Below are 15365 nucleotides of genomic sequence, written 5' to 3'. Positions count from 1 at the left end.
GCGTTACTCTAAGTGCCCTGTTTCCACACTGTAAGGATTTAGATTTTGTATTAATTCAACCCGTAGTTTATTGGAATTTCACGGTGCAGTCCTATGTAGAAAGTTCTGCAGGATTCCTTTTTTTTTGTTATCTATACAAGTTACAGTCTGTACTTGTAACTTGACTTTTGGAACTGCTGCAGCAAAATCTGTCTTCTCTCTTTCCCCTCCTTCTCGGCTCTTCCTCCCCCTTTTCCTCTCTCTCTCTACCCCATTCTCTTATCTCTCTCTTCAACCCCTACCAGCTCATGTCGCGCTCTTCTTCCCCCCACATGTCACCCCCACTCGTGTCGCCTTCTTTCTCTCTGCTCGTTCCGTGGGCGCGCTCACACATCATCAGAAACTTTGTCCAGCATGTGATGGGTTGGAATCAGTTCAGAGGAGAAAGTGAGGACTGCAGATGCTGGAGATCAGACCTGAAAATGTGTTGCTGGAAAAGTGCAGCAGGTCAGGCAGCATCGAAGAAGCAGGAGAATTGACGTTTCGGGCATGAGCCCTTCTTCAGGCTCATGCCCGAAACGTCGATTCTCCTGCTCCTTGGATGCTGCCTGACCTGCTACGCTTTTCCAGCAGCACATTTTCAGCTGGAATCAGTTCAGAGAAAGTTTACCAGTCTAATACCTAGTTGATGTTTTGTAAGGAAAGGTTGGGCATAACTAAGCTTGTACCTGCAGATGTTTAGAAGAGCAAGAAGTGACTTACCAGAACATACAAGATCTTGAGGAATCTTGACAGGGCAGATATGGAGAGGATGTTTAGTCTGAGAGGAGAATTGTGGACTGGGGGTCGCTGTTTGAAAATTAGGAGTTGACCATTTAAAATAGGGTGAGGCAGATATCTTTTCCCCCCTTTATTGTGTCTTTTGAAATTTAAGCAGGTGGAAGGCTTCCAGCAGTAGGCAGAAATGTGGCTGAGGTTATAAGCTGATCAACAGTGATACTATTAAATGGCAGAGCAGGCGTTAGAGGGTAAATGGCTTACTTGTCCTCCTAATCTGTTATTTAATGTAGAAGTCACCTTCAAATCCACTATTAGAACTTGCACTGTTTATTTTCCATGCATTTATCCCATTTTGCCAGTCCATGAACCTCACATTTTGATCATTATCTTGAACATTTAACCAATATTTGAACTTGTAGTTTTTCCTCCATGTCCCACAATAGCTCCATCTCTCAATTCACTGTACTGTCCAGGAACATATCACCAAGGCCCCCACATTAGGCAATGCAGTAAAACATCAGCATCTAATCAACAATGTGAAAATATATTGAGTCCAATGTACAATCTCAATTCAGCAAATTAACACTCTGTCAACTCCTCCAGATATCAGTAACCTGATGGAAGGTGTCACTGATAATGCTATCAAGCAGCACTTTTTCAGCAAAATCAGCTGATTGCTGAGTTTGGGTTCTACCAGGGTCAATCTGCCCTTGAACTTGTCACAATCTCAGTCCAAGCATGGGTAAGCAGTTTGAATTCAGGAGAGGAGGTAAGAGTGACTACTGTTGACATCAAGGCAGTATTTGACCGAGAAACATGTTAAGGAGCCCTGGTGAAATTCAAATGAGCCAGAAGGAAGCGGGAAACTCTTTCAGTTGGTGTCTCACTTCGCACAAAGGAAAATGATTGTAGTTGGAAACAACACATCTCAGTCCTTTGAAACTTGCTGCAGTTTCATGTCCTAGGCTCAAATTTAATCAACTGTTTTATCATTTAATTTCTCTTTTTCTTAATTTCAGTGCCTTGCAGAGATTGCAGAAACTTATTTTTAAATAGTTTTTTCAAGCATTAGCTTGACGCGGGTCGGTAATGCTTTTAGCTTAGCATCAGAAAGCTGAGATCAAATGTTTGCACATTTAAAAAGTTTGAAAATTTAGAGTTGTATTTGGCCAAGGTGATTAAGACCACATATAGTTCTTCTCCTAACACAGTTGGAGACAAAAAAACTGCAGATGCTGCAATCCACTGTAGACAAGCAGGAGGCTGAAAGAAAACAACAAGCCAGGCAGCATCAGGAGGTGGGGAAGTTTTGAGTCGAGACCCTTCATCAGGATGCGGTAGGGTGAAGGGAGCTCAAAGAAATGGGAGTGGGGTGGGGCTGGGGGAAAGTTAGGTGAGATAGCGATAGGTAGATGCAGATAGGAGATTATTGTGATTTGTCAATGGGCAGGGAGGAGCAGATAGGTGGGAAAGATGATGAACAGGTCAGGTCAGGTCAAGGAGGTGGGAAGCAGTAAGGGTTGAACATGGGCTGAGGTTGGGGGTAGGGAGATAGCGAAGCTGGTGAGGCGGGAGGTAGAATGGAAAGGAGGCGGTGGGGCTGGTATTTGAAACTGGAGAACTCAATATAGAGTTCTCTGAACTGTAGGAGGCCCAGGCGGAAGGTGAGATGGTGGTCCTCTGATTGGCCGTGCCAATGGAGGAGGCTGAGGATAGACATTAGATTAGATTACTTACAGATTAGATTACTTACAGTGTGGAAACAGGCCCTTCGGCCCAACAAGTCCACACCGACCCGCCGAAGCGAAACCCACCCATACCCCTACATTTACCCCTTACCTAACACTACGGGCAATTTAGTATGGCCAATTCACCTAACCTGCACATCTTTGGACTGTGGGAGGAAACCGGAGCACCCGGAGGAAACCCACGCAGACACGGGGAGAATGTGCAAACTCCACACAATTGAACCCGGGTCTCTGGCGCTGCGAGGCAGCAGTGCTAACCACCCCGGGTCTCTGGCGCTGCGAGGCAGCAGTGCTAACCACTGTGCCACCGTGCCGCCCACCGTGCTGCCGACATGTCGGAGGGGGAATTGAAATGGACAGTGCCTGGGAGGTCAGGCTGGCCATTTAGGGCATGACAACAATGCTAGGTGAACCGGTCACCTAGTGTACGTTTGGTCTCACTGGTGTAGAGAAGACCACCAGATAGCTTCTCTATTTCCACACCCCGAACCTCATCCCATGTCCAGCCCTTACTCTCCTCCCTGCTTCCTTGACCTGACTTAACCTGTTCATCTTCCTTCCCACCTACCTGCTGCACCCTTCCCACTGACCAATCACACTAACCTCCTACCTGCATCCACCTTTCGTTATCCCAACTACCTTTCACTTATAGAGAAGACCACATTGGGAGCTCCAGATGCAGTACTTAGGTTGGAGAAGATGAAGGTGAACCTCTCTAGCACCTGGAAAGATTGTTTGGGGTCCTGGATGGAGGTGAGGGAGGTGGTGTACGGGCAGTGTTGCACTTTTGCGTGTAACCGGAAAAGTTACAACACCTGCCCTTACACTACCTCCCTTACCTCCATTCAGGGCTCCAAACCGTCCTTCCAGGTGAGTCAGAGGTTCACCTGCATCTCCAGCCAAGTCTGTTGCATCCAGTGCTCCTGAGGTGGTCTTCTGTACATTGGTGAGACCAAACGTAGACTAGGTGACCGTTTCACGGAGCATTGTCGCCGGGCTCTAAATGGCCAGTCTGACATCTATTTCAATTCCCCCTCCCACTCCCCTTCCAACGTCCATCCTCAGCCTCCTTCCTTGCTGCAGCAAATCACCATCTTCTGCCTGGGCAGCCTACAGCCCAGAAGACTCAACATTAAGTTCTCTGATTTCAAATAACCTTTCCACCCATCCTCTGGCTCCCTTTCTAGCCCTGTCACCTCTTTTCCATTCTACCTTCCACATCACTAACTTCTCTAACTTCACCGCCAACCTCATTCCATGTCCAGCCCTTACTCTCCTTCACTCCTCTTTGACTTGGCCTTACCTGTCCATATTTTCCCACCTATCAGCTCCATCCTTCCCACTGACCGATCACAACAGCCCCCTACCTGCATCTACCTATGGCTATCTCACCTATCTTCCCCCAGCCCCATCCCCATCCCTGTGTTTATTTCTGAGCTTACTGACCCCTTCCCCATCCTGATGAAGGGTCTCGACCTGAAACATTGACTTTACCTCCTGATGCTGCCTGGCTTGCTGTGTTCTTCTAGCCTCCTGTGTTTCTACTCCTAACAGAGTGCCTGTCATGACTGCCTTTTATTGTCTGTGTGTAAAGCACTTTGGGACATCTTGAAGGAATGATAAGGCACAGTGCAAGTACAAGTTTCTATTTCTGTCCATTCCAGAATGTGTAGTGATGTGGTGTACTGTGTGAGCTAAATATTATGTAAAGTGATCATATTGGATCAATTGTAATGAATAAAAATTTAAATTGTGACCATGTTAACACTGATTTTTGTGAATGAAGATAAAAGCCAAGACTGTGCAGCATTTTCACAAATTCTAATTAGTAACGTTTGTTTAGTCTGCCTGGGCACTGAATGGCACTCCTAATTACTAATACACTCTTAGAGGATCTATTCTCTAATCTTTTCTGTGTTGTTTTATCTGAAATGGAACAAGGCAATTGGATCCCTTCCTTTATTTCTTGAATTAGCTGTGCCATTTCTCTAAATTTGTGTAAGGCTGCTCACTAATGTCATAGTGTTCCTCCAATGACAGAACAGCTCATATCAGCATTCAGTCACACACGTAACATCCTGACCTGGACTGACCATTGGATGTAACTTTAGTGTCACATGAGTGCCAGGATTAAGTAAAGGAATAAATCCAAGTACCTTCCAATTTCACTTGCAAAAGTGCAACAGTTGTTACTTGCCTCGACTCTTGACAGGGTTTCAAAGTTGTGACCTTTGGGTTACAAATAATCTGAAGATGATGGATCAGCACTGGTTAATAGACCAGGGCAGAAGTCAGATATTCTGCATTGTGGCTCATGCTATGACTCCTCCGAGCCTTGTCACAATCTAAAAGGCTCACCTAAGAAAGTGATGGAATATTTATTATCCACATAGGGTACATTTACATATGGATGGATGTGATGGTGGACTTCATTGAAAATTATAATATTACATATAACATGAGAGCCATATGCTGAGAACGAAAGATTTTTTGAAGATGATGTTAAGGTGTCGGTAAATTTCTGTAAAGAACTTTCTAATTATTTATTCTTTTTAAACAGAAAAATAGGACTCATTTCTGGATGGGTACTACTCTGCTGTCTTTTATATAAAGTTTCAATAATAGAAAACAGAGAAAAAGAATATAACCCATACGAAGTTCTTGGAGTCGACCCTGTAAGTAATTAATCGATTGTTTCCTGTCAAGGAATGGTGTTATATGATGTACAATGACGAGGGTATTACCCTAACACACTCTATAGCTGGTACTCTCTCCCCATGTTCTAGTCTTTGTCCTTTATTTGCACCAGTCTTAGACCTTGAAAACATGGGGAAAAAAACACTATGTATGAAGTTGCTTGTATTGCTTTTTGACTTGCCCAACAGGAGCAGAATTGATAAATTGCCATTTAATTTCTCTTACTGTGCTGGGAAACTCTATGATGTCTCCTTGGCACACCAAAGACTCCCAAATCCTTCACAGATTTTTGAGTTAAATCATATCCTACTTATTGTGGCATAATGTGTCATTGTAGCATGATATCTGAGAATGACAACAAGTTCTTTGCCTGATAGATGTGCTGGAGTGCCTGTTTCCTGATGCTAGACCCTTGCCCAAAAGTCATAGGTGGCGATTTGCACAAGAGCTGGAGAAAATAGATGCTTTTGGGAATAAGAGCAAGTGTCCCTGCATGCCACTTATGAATGTAGAGGAAACTATGCATACATCTGTTTAATAATAGGTCTATGGTTAGCTTTTGATTTGTGGAAGTACGGTATTCAGAAAAATTGTTGTTAAAAATGAACATACAAATTTTCCTGAAAAGTACTGGCATTTTTTCAATATTGCTAGTGAGGTGAAAAGTTCTCATGAGGTTTCAAACTTGATCTGGATTCCATGAGATAGTGGTCTATGTTTAATTATCATGAGCTGAATCTGGTTTATGAGAACGTCGACACCCCACTTTAGTAACCAGATCCTTGGTTTTATATTATGTAACATTTTTTCAGTAAATTGAAATTCGCCTCTGAAACAAGGTTGATTTTTCGTTGGGAATTTGTAGTGTGGCATGAAAAGTTAAAGGATGCGCAGTGGTGAATAGAGGTGGAGAAAAGAGCAAGAGTGCTGGATATTGTAGATATGGTGATCTGTTCTAAATGTTGTCTTGCTGCACTATTTTCCAAGATTTGTCAGCGGTTCAGTGTTTAAAAGAAAGGAAGAAAATCTTAAGTACTTTATCGAGGCAGAGAAAGGTGTCAAAGTGCTTTGCATAAATTATGTTGTTGGGAGTGATGTTGGTTACTGGTATGCCAACATGGAAGTCCCATATCATCTGCTGAACAGCAACAGATGACGGACAAGTTAATCGGCTTGTGGTGTTGGAGTTTTGATGTTTGGGAAGGACACTAGGGAAATTTTCAGAACTTAATTGAACTCTGAAATAAGCTTCCAACCACATTTGTGCCATCACTAAGGTAATCTGTCTATCTCTACTATCACCTGAATTTGCCTCTGTTAGTTCATCTGCTGGAACCCCATGTCTTTGTTGGCTCTAGACTCCATTTATTCCTAAATACTTCTGTTGGGTCATCTACAGTCAATCCTTTATGAACTTGCATTCTTCCAAACATCTGCCTGAGTCAAAACTTGAAACAATTTCCTTTTCCCTGTTATCTAATCTTCACTGACGTATATTCACTCCCTGTCAAGCAACACCTTTTTTTTTAAAAAAAACTCATCCTTGTTTTCAAACCTCTTTTTAGCCAAGCTCATCCTTTATCTCTGTAATCTCATGCTGCACCTTCTAAACCTATAAACTCTAGCACTTTGAAGGCCAAGACAAGTAGATGTATGGAAACACTACTACCTGAAAGTTTTTCTCCAAGCCACTTACCATCCTGACTTGGAATTATACCACCATTTATTCACTGTTGCTGTGTCAAAATCCTGCTACTCCATTCCTTCTAGTTCTGTGGGTTTACACCCCATAGGATGCAGGGGTTCAAAAAGATGTGTTGACACCACCTTCTCTTGGACAATTAGGGGTGGGCAATAAATGCAGTATTATCTGCATCTGATGAACAATTAACTTTTTTTCTAAATAAGAATGCCCCCTCAGGTATTTGCACTTATCTAATTCTGACTTCATGCATCATTTTTAGTTGCTTTATATTATTAGTTGTGACTTCAGTTGCCTACTCATAGCGTCATAGTCATAGAGGTGTACAGCATGGAAGCAGACCCAATCTAGTCCCACCTGCCAGCACCTGGCCCACATCCCTCCAAACCCTTCCTATTCATATACACATCCGGATGCCTTTTAAATGTTGCAATTGTGCTAGCCTCCACCACTGGCAGCTGATTCCATACACATACCACCCTCTGCTTGAAAAGGTTGCCCCATCTCTTTTATATCTTTCCCCTCTTACCCTAAATCTATACCCTCTAGTTCAGGACTCCCCCACCCCAGGGAAGAGACATTGTCTATTTATCTTATCCATGCTCCTCAAGGTTTTATGTATCTCTGTAAGGTCACCCCTCAGCCTCCAATGCTTCAGGGAAAACAGCCCCAGCCTATTCAACCTCTCCCTATAGCTCAAATCCTCCAATGCTGGCAACATCCTTGTAAATCTTTTCTGAACCCTTTCAAGTTTCACAACATCTTTCCGATAGGAAGGAGACCAGAACTGCGCACACTATTCTACAAGTGGCCTAACCAATGTCCTGTACAGCCGCAACATGACCTCCCAACTCCTGTACTCAATACTCTGACCAATAAAGGAAAGCATACCAAATGCCGCCTTCACTATCCTATCTACCTGCGACTCCACTTTCAAGGAGCTATGAATCGACACTGCAAGGTTTCTGTGTTCAGCAACACTCCCTTGGACCTTACTATTAAGTGTATAAGTCCTGCTTATATTTGCTTTCCCAAAATGCAGCATCTAGCATTTATCTGAATTAAACTCTATCTGCTACTTCTCAGCCCATTGGCCTATCTGATCAAGATCTCGTTGTAATCTGAGGTAACCTTCTTCGCTGTCCACAATATCTCCAATTTTGGTGGGATTTGCAAACTTACTAACTGTACCTCTTATGCTCACATCCAAATCATTTGTATAAATGAAGATAAGTAAAGGACCCAGCACTGATCCTTGTGGCACTCCACTGGTCACAGGCCTCAAGTCTGAAAAACAACCCTCCACCACCACCCTCTGTCTTCTACCTTTGAGGCAGTTCTGTTTTCAAATGGCTAGTTCTCCCTGTATTCCGTGAGATCTAACCTTGCTAACCAGTCTCCCATGGGGAACTTTGTCGAATGCCTTACTGAAGTCCAGAAAGATCACGTCCACCGCTCTGCCCTCATCAATCCCCTTTTTGCTACTACTTCAAAAACACTCAATCACATTTGTGAGACATGATTTCCCAAGTATAAAGCCATGTTGACTATCCTAATCAGTCCTTGCCTTTCCAACTACATGTACATCCGGTCCCTCAGGAATCCATCTAAACCCTTAACTTGTGCTCACCAGTCTATAGTTCCCTGGCATGTCCTTACCACCTTTCTTAAACAGTGGCACCACATTAGCCAACATCCAGTCTTTCGGCACCTCACCTGTGAATATTGATACAAATATCTCAGTAGGGGACCCAGCAATCACCTCCCTAGTTTCCCACAGAGTTCTAAGGTACACCTGATCAGATCCTTGGGATTTATCCACTTTTGTGTTTGAAGACATCCAACACTTCCTCCTCTGTAATATGGACATTTTTATATCTTCCATATTCTTTCCACAGTAAACTCTGATGTAAAATATTAGTTTAGTATCTCTGCCATCTCCTGCAGTTCCACACAAAGGCTGCCTTGCTGATCTTTGCGAGGCTCTATTCTCCCCCTAGTTACCCTTTTGTCCTTAATGTATTTGTAAAAGCCCTTTGGATTCTCCTTAACTCTATTCGTCAAAGCTATCTCATGTTCCCTTTTTGCCCTATTGATTTCCTCCTTAAGTATGCTCTTACTGCCTTTATATTCTTCTAACGATTCATTTGATCTATCTTGTCTATACCTGACATATGCTTTCTTTTTCTTAACCAAACTCTCAATTTCTTTAGTCATCCAGAATTCCCTATACCTACCAGCCTTTCCTTTCACCCTAACAGGAATGTACTGTCTTTAAACTCTCGTTATCTCATTTCTGAAGGCTTCCCATTTTCCAGCCGTCCCTTTATCTGCGAGCATCTGCCCCCAATCAGCTTCTGAAAGTTCTTGCCTAATACCATCAAAATTGGCCTTTCTCCAGTTTAGAACTTAAATTTTAGATCTGGTCTATCCTTTTCCATCACTATTTTAAAACTAATAGAATTATGGTCACTGGCTCCAAAGTACTCCCCCACTGACAACTCAGTCACCTGCCCTGCCTTATTTCCTAAGAATAGGTCAAATTTTGCACCTTCTCTCGTAGGTACATCCACATACTGACTCAGAGCATTTTCTTGTACCCACTTAACAAATTCTTCTCCAACTAAACCCTTAACACTGTGACAGTCTGTGTTTGGAAAGTTAAAATCCCCTATCATGACCACCCTGTTATTCTTACAGATAGCTGAGATTTCCTCACAAATTTGTTTCTCAATTTCCCGTGGACTATTGGGGGGTCTATAATACAGTCTCAATAAAGTGCTCGTCCATTTCTTATTTGTCAGTTTCACCCAAATAACTTCCCTGAATGTATTTCCAGGAATGTCCTCCCTCAGTACAGCTGTAATCCTATCCTTTATCAAAAATGCCACTTCCCCTCCCCTCTTGCCTCCCTTTCTGTCCTTCTGTCACATTTGTATCCTGGAACATTAAGCTGCCAGTCCTGTCCGTCCCTGAACCACGTTTCTGTAATTGCTATGATATCCTAGTCCCATGTTCCTAACCATGCCCTGAGTACATCTGCCTTCCCTGTTAGGCCTCCTGCATTTATCTCACTGTTTCACTTTCTCCCTTTAAGACTCCTTAAGACCTATCATTTTGACGAAGCCTTTAAGGTACATAGGGTGAATAGCCAAGGTTTGTTTTTCACAGGGTAAGGGAATCCAAAACTAGAGGGCATAGGTTTAAGGTAAGAGGAGAAAAGTTGAAAAGAGACCTAAGGGGCCACTTCTTTTATGCAGGGAAGGTGCATGTGTGGAAAGAGTTGCCAGAGGAAGTGGTAGAAGCATGGTACAATCACAACATTTAAAAGGTATCTGGATAGGTACAGAAGTAGGAAAGGTTTAAATGTTGGCACATGGAACTGGAGTAATTTAGGATATCTGATCGGCATGGAACAGTTGAACCGAAGCGCTTGTTTCTATGCTGTACAGCACTGACTCTATCTGACTAAATATTTCTTCCTGTAGTTCTGTTGTATTTTGTTTTATAATATTCCTGTGAAATCCCTTAAGACTTGTCATGACATTAAAGGCATAATACAGATGTATAGTTGATGAGACTTGAATTTTTTCCTCTGGAATATCACATTCAAAGAATGGACTTTGTATTGTCTTCGTTCAATCCATAACATTAATATAACTTTACAAAATAATAGTATGATATGATACAAATATGCCAAACTTCAATGCAGGAGTTTTTAAAATATAAATTTGACAGCTATTATGTAGGATTTCCATACTATGATCCAATTAGTGAACATTACTTTCGGTGCCCCAAGAATGCAAAGTGCATTTCTGCAAATGTATGTTGACTTGTATCCAAACAGATTTTAAAATTTTATTTGTATTGGGACAGAAATGGGTAATAATGTTTCCAATAGCTAACTGGTATGTATTTATTTCTTCCTAACCTAGGGAGCATCTGTGGCAGAAATTAAAAAGCAATATCGACAGTTGTCACTCAAACATCATCCAGATAAAGGAGGCGATGAAGTCCTGTTCATGAGGATTGCAAAAGCCTATGCTGCGTGAGTAGTAGCAGTATCTACATGAATAGGTTTTTAACTAGGAAAAGAAACTGTGTAGGGGTTTTCTTTTTAAGAAACATCGACAGTAGGAGTAAGGTTCGGCCTGTTGGTCTGATCCACAATTCAGTTTGAGCTTGCCTGATCCTCTTATCTCAACACCATACTCCCACATGTTCCCCTACCCTTGATACCTTTGGTGTCTAGCAATCTGTTTCTTAATTATATATTCCGTGACTTAGCTAGCACTGCCTAATGCTCTAGAGAGTTCCCCAGGTTCACCGTCCTCTGAGTGAAGAAATTCCTAATCTCAGTTCTATATGTCCTATCCATATCCCACAAGCAAAAGAAGTCTGGCCACTTCTGTCAAAATTACACTATTCAAATGAGATTGACTCTAATTTTTTAAAACTAAAGCGAGTACAGTCCTAATTAAATCAAACTCTTCTCATATGACAAACCTTCTATTCCAGGAGTCGGTCTCATAAGCCTTCATTATACATCCTCTGTGGCAAGTATATCTTTCAGACCATAAGGTGTAGGAGCAGAAGTTGACCATTTGGCCTATCAAGTCTGCATCACCATTCAATTAGATCACTGCTTAATTTAGGATTTGGAACTCCACTTGTTTTTCTCCCATAATTCGTATTTCTCTTACTGATTAAAAAATTGTCTATCCCAGCCTTGAAGTTGTTTAACAAACTAGCCTTGACAGCCCTCCATGTTAACAAATTCCTCAGATTCACTATCTCCTGAGAGAATAAATTCCTCCTCATCTCAGTCTTAAATGGGCAACCATTTAATCTGAGATTATGTCCTCTGGTCCTCGACTACCATGCAAGGATATCAATCTCTCAGCATCTACCCTGTCCAAGAATATTCACTTCTTGATTCTTGCTCACAATCTGCATAACCTTACGTTGTTCCTATGTTATATTCCATCTGCCAAGTGTTTGTACACTCACTTGACCTGTCAGTCTCCCTCTGACTCCATGTATCATACTCATCAACTGCCTTCCCACTTTGTTTTTTTGTGTATTCAGTATACTTAGTACATTCACTTCCCTCATCTACCTCATTAATAATAATGCAGATGTGGACGCAGCATTGATCCTTGGTCCAGTCCATTGTTACAGTTTGTCATCCTGAAAATACATTCCTTATTCTCAATTCTGCCTTCTAACAGTTAGCCAATCCTCTATTCATGCCAATATACTATTCCTGGCACCATGGACTCTTATTAAGCAGACTTATGTATGGCATCTTATGAAACCCTTTTAGAAGTCCAAATAGGTTATGATGACTAGTTTCCCTTTATCTATCCTCAAATAATTGTAATGAATTTGCAAGGTGCGATTTTCCCCTTCCTGAAGCCATGTTGACTCTGCTTGATTGTTATTTTTCTAAATACTATGCCATTGCATTCATTATAATAGACTAAAATTTTCCCAGCTGCTGATATTAAACTAACTGGCCTATTGTCAGTTACCTATTTTTGGTTTTCCTCCCTTTTAAAATAAGGATGTTACATCGGCAGGTTTCAAATCTTGAACCTTTTCAGAATCTATGAGATCATGGAAGACTACACTTCTATTTTTCCACTGAAACACTGCCCCCCTCACCAAAAATCCTATTGCCTTTGATTACTTAGTATTTTTGGAATGCTATTCATGCTGACTACTGTGAGGACCAATGCAAAGTCTTTGTTCAACTTCTCTGCCTTTTTCTCGCTCCCAATTATTATTTCCCCAGCTTTCAGTCCCATAAATTTCACTACTATGTTTTTAAAACTGGGACTAAGTTCCTTCAATTCCTCCTCCTCCTCCTCCTTAGATCCTTGTCTTACAATAAACTATTTTGACATGTTTATGAACTGTGGGCAATACTAGAGTCATAGAGATGTACAGGACAGAAACAAGACCCTTCGATTCAACTTGCCCATGCCAACCAAATATCCTAAATTAATATAGTCCCATTTGCCAGCACTTGACCCATATCCCTCTAAACCCTTCCTATTCATATACTCAACCAGGTGCCTTTTAAATGTTGTAATTGTACCAGCCTCCACCACTTCTTTCTCTGGCAGCTCATTCCATACACACCACTCGCTGTGTGAAAAAAGTTGCCCGTTATCCATCACTTCCTCAGGAAGTTCATTCCACAGGCAAATCACTGTTAAAAATAAAATGTCCCTCATGCTAATTTTAAATCTCTCTCCTCTCACCTTAAAAATGTGCCCTCTAGTTTTGAAATCCCCCGTCCTACCATTAATCCTATATATACCCCTCATGACCTTATGAACTTCTATAAGGTCACCTCAACCTCTATGGTCCAGTGAAAAAAACATTCCACCCTATCCAGCCTTTCTTTATAACTGGAACCTTCCATCGCTGGCAACATTCTGGTAAACCTCTTCTGAACCTCTCCAGCTTAATAATATCCTTCCTAGAACTGGGTGACCAGAACTAGACACAGTACTCCAGAAAAGGCCTCATGTTTTGAGTTGTGGAGATGCTTGTAGGTTCCTTTCCCAGATTTCTTTCCCTGAACCAAATGAGTTCTTTTATACCAATCCTTCATCACTATTAATGGTGCAGACCTATGAATTACCAGATTTATTGAAGATATTTTTGTGAATCTGTTCAGGCGTGTTATTACACACCTCTGAAGCAGGTGGGATTTAAATGCAGAATTCGTCCAGAAGTATGGACGAAACCAAGGCACCACAAGAGCCCATTAATTTCTAATTTACATGACTTGCTACTTTAGATATTTATGAACAGGTTGATTAAAAATATGACACACTTTCGCGAGTTTTGAGAAGATTTGTAGCTCACGTTGAGGTTTTGGATGTGGGTTTGCTCACTGAGCTGGAAGGTTCATTTCCAGATGTTTCAATACTCTACTAGGTAACATCTTCAGTGGGCTTCAGTCGAAGCAATGCTGAAAATTCCTGCTTTCTATTTAACTTCAAACTTCGAACTTCAAACCAGCGTCTACAGGAAAGCAACACATACAGACCAAATACTGAACTACAGAAGCAATCATCCCAACACACTCAAACGAAGTTGCATCAGCACATTATTTCAATAAGCCAACACACTGCAGGGAAAAATCACCTTTCTCGTGTATTCAAAAAGAATGGGTACCCAATGAACACAGTCTGCCGATTTCTCAGCAACAAACCCAAACAAGCAGACTAAACACGTCCAGAAACCCGAGCCACTCTCCCCTACATCAAAAACATCTCGGAAATGACTGCCAGACTACTCAGACTCCTTGGCATCATGGTAGCCCACAAACCCACCAACACACTAAAACAGTAGCTAATGAACTTGAAAGACCCTATACAGACAATGAGCAAAGCTCATGTCATTTACAAAATACTGTGCAAGGACTGTAAAAAAACACTACATTGGACAAACAGGCAGAAAACTAGCCACCAGGATACGTGAACACCAACTAGCCACAAAAAGACATGACCCTCTCTCACTAGTATCCTCACATACAGATGAGGAAGGACACCACTTCAATTGGGACAACATATCCATGCTAGGACAAGCCAAACAAAGACACAAACGCGAATTCCTAGAAGCATGGCATTCCAACCGGAACTCTATCAACAAACACATCAAGTTGGACCCCATCTACCACCTCTTGAGAAAAGGAACAGGAAATAACATCACCACAGGAAATGATGTCACCAACCCAAAGAAACCCAAACATATAGAAAGCAGGAATTTTCAGCAGTGCTTCGCCGGAGACCCACCGAAGATATTACCTAGTAGGGTAATACAAGGTCTGGAAATGAACCTTCCAGCTCAGCGAGCAAACCTATATCCAATGTGACACATTTCCAGGAGCAGGTGGGACTTGAACTTAGGGTCTGTTGGCTTAGAAGTAGGGATGCTACCACCAACCCTGAATGGATTTATTGAGCACTGCTTCATAACTTGCTATACTAAGATTTGGATTCACTCTCTTAGTTGCTGATATGATAACCAGTATATTGCATTGCAAAACAGCTGATTCTACCTATGGACTCTATTTCACTGTTAAATCCTAAGTGTTAAATACATCACACCCACTGCTGACCTTTCTGTAATATTTGACTGTAATGCTATTAATAACAGTAGCTAGTATGATAGTATTGTACCCATGGCTTTGATTATTTTGCTTCAGTGTGTCAAATTTTATTTTAAATAAAGAAATCACAGGATTTCGCCAGTGGTTTGGGAATGACATTCTTTGATAAAGCATGTGTTTTCTGTGAAAGCTAGTGAGCAGGATCATAATATCTAATTGGGCCAACATATTTCCTGCGAGTAACTATCATACTTTAAATTGCAATATCTCTTCTCCAGTGTAATAGCTGTATTGTGATAAGTGGAATCCTTGCATATGCTGCATTAAT

At 41.6% G+C, this 15365-nt stretch overlaps 1 protein-coding gene across 1 annotated transcript in view; it reads left to right on the top strand.

Moving 5' to 3' along the window:
- Positions 1–15365, top strand: part of sec63 (SEC63 homolog, protein translocation regulator) — a 114498-nt gene that overhangs the window by 38969 nt on the left and 60164 nt on the right. The window contains exons 3-4 of the mRNA XM_043687079.1: positions 5068–5182; positions 10842–10954. Of these exons, the coding sequence (XP_043543014.1) occupies positions 5068–5182; positions 10842–10954 (228 nt within the window). The remainder of the gene's footprint in view (positions 1–5067; positions 5183–10841; positions 10955–15365) is intronic.

The sequence above is a fragment of the Chiloscyllium plagiosum genome, chromosome 3 (assembly GCF_004010195.1).
Source record: "Chiloscyllium plagiosum isolate BGI_BamShark_2017 chromosome 3, ASM401019v2, whole genome shotgun sequence".
Classification (NCBI taxonomy): Eukaryota; Metazoa; Chordata; class Chondrichthyes; order Orectolobiformes; family Hemiscylliidae; genus Chiloscyllium; species Chiloscyllium plagiosum.
This window is presented reverse-complemented; position numbering and strand designations above follow the sequence as displayed.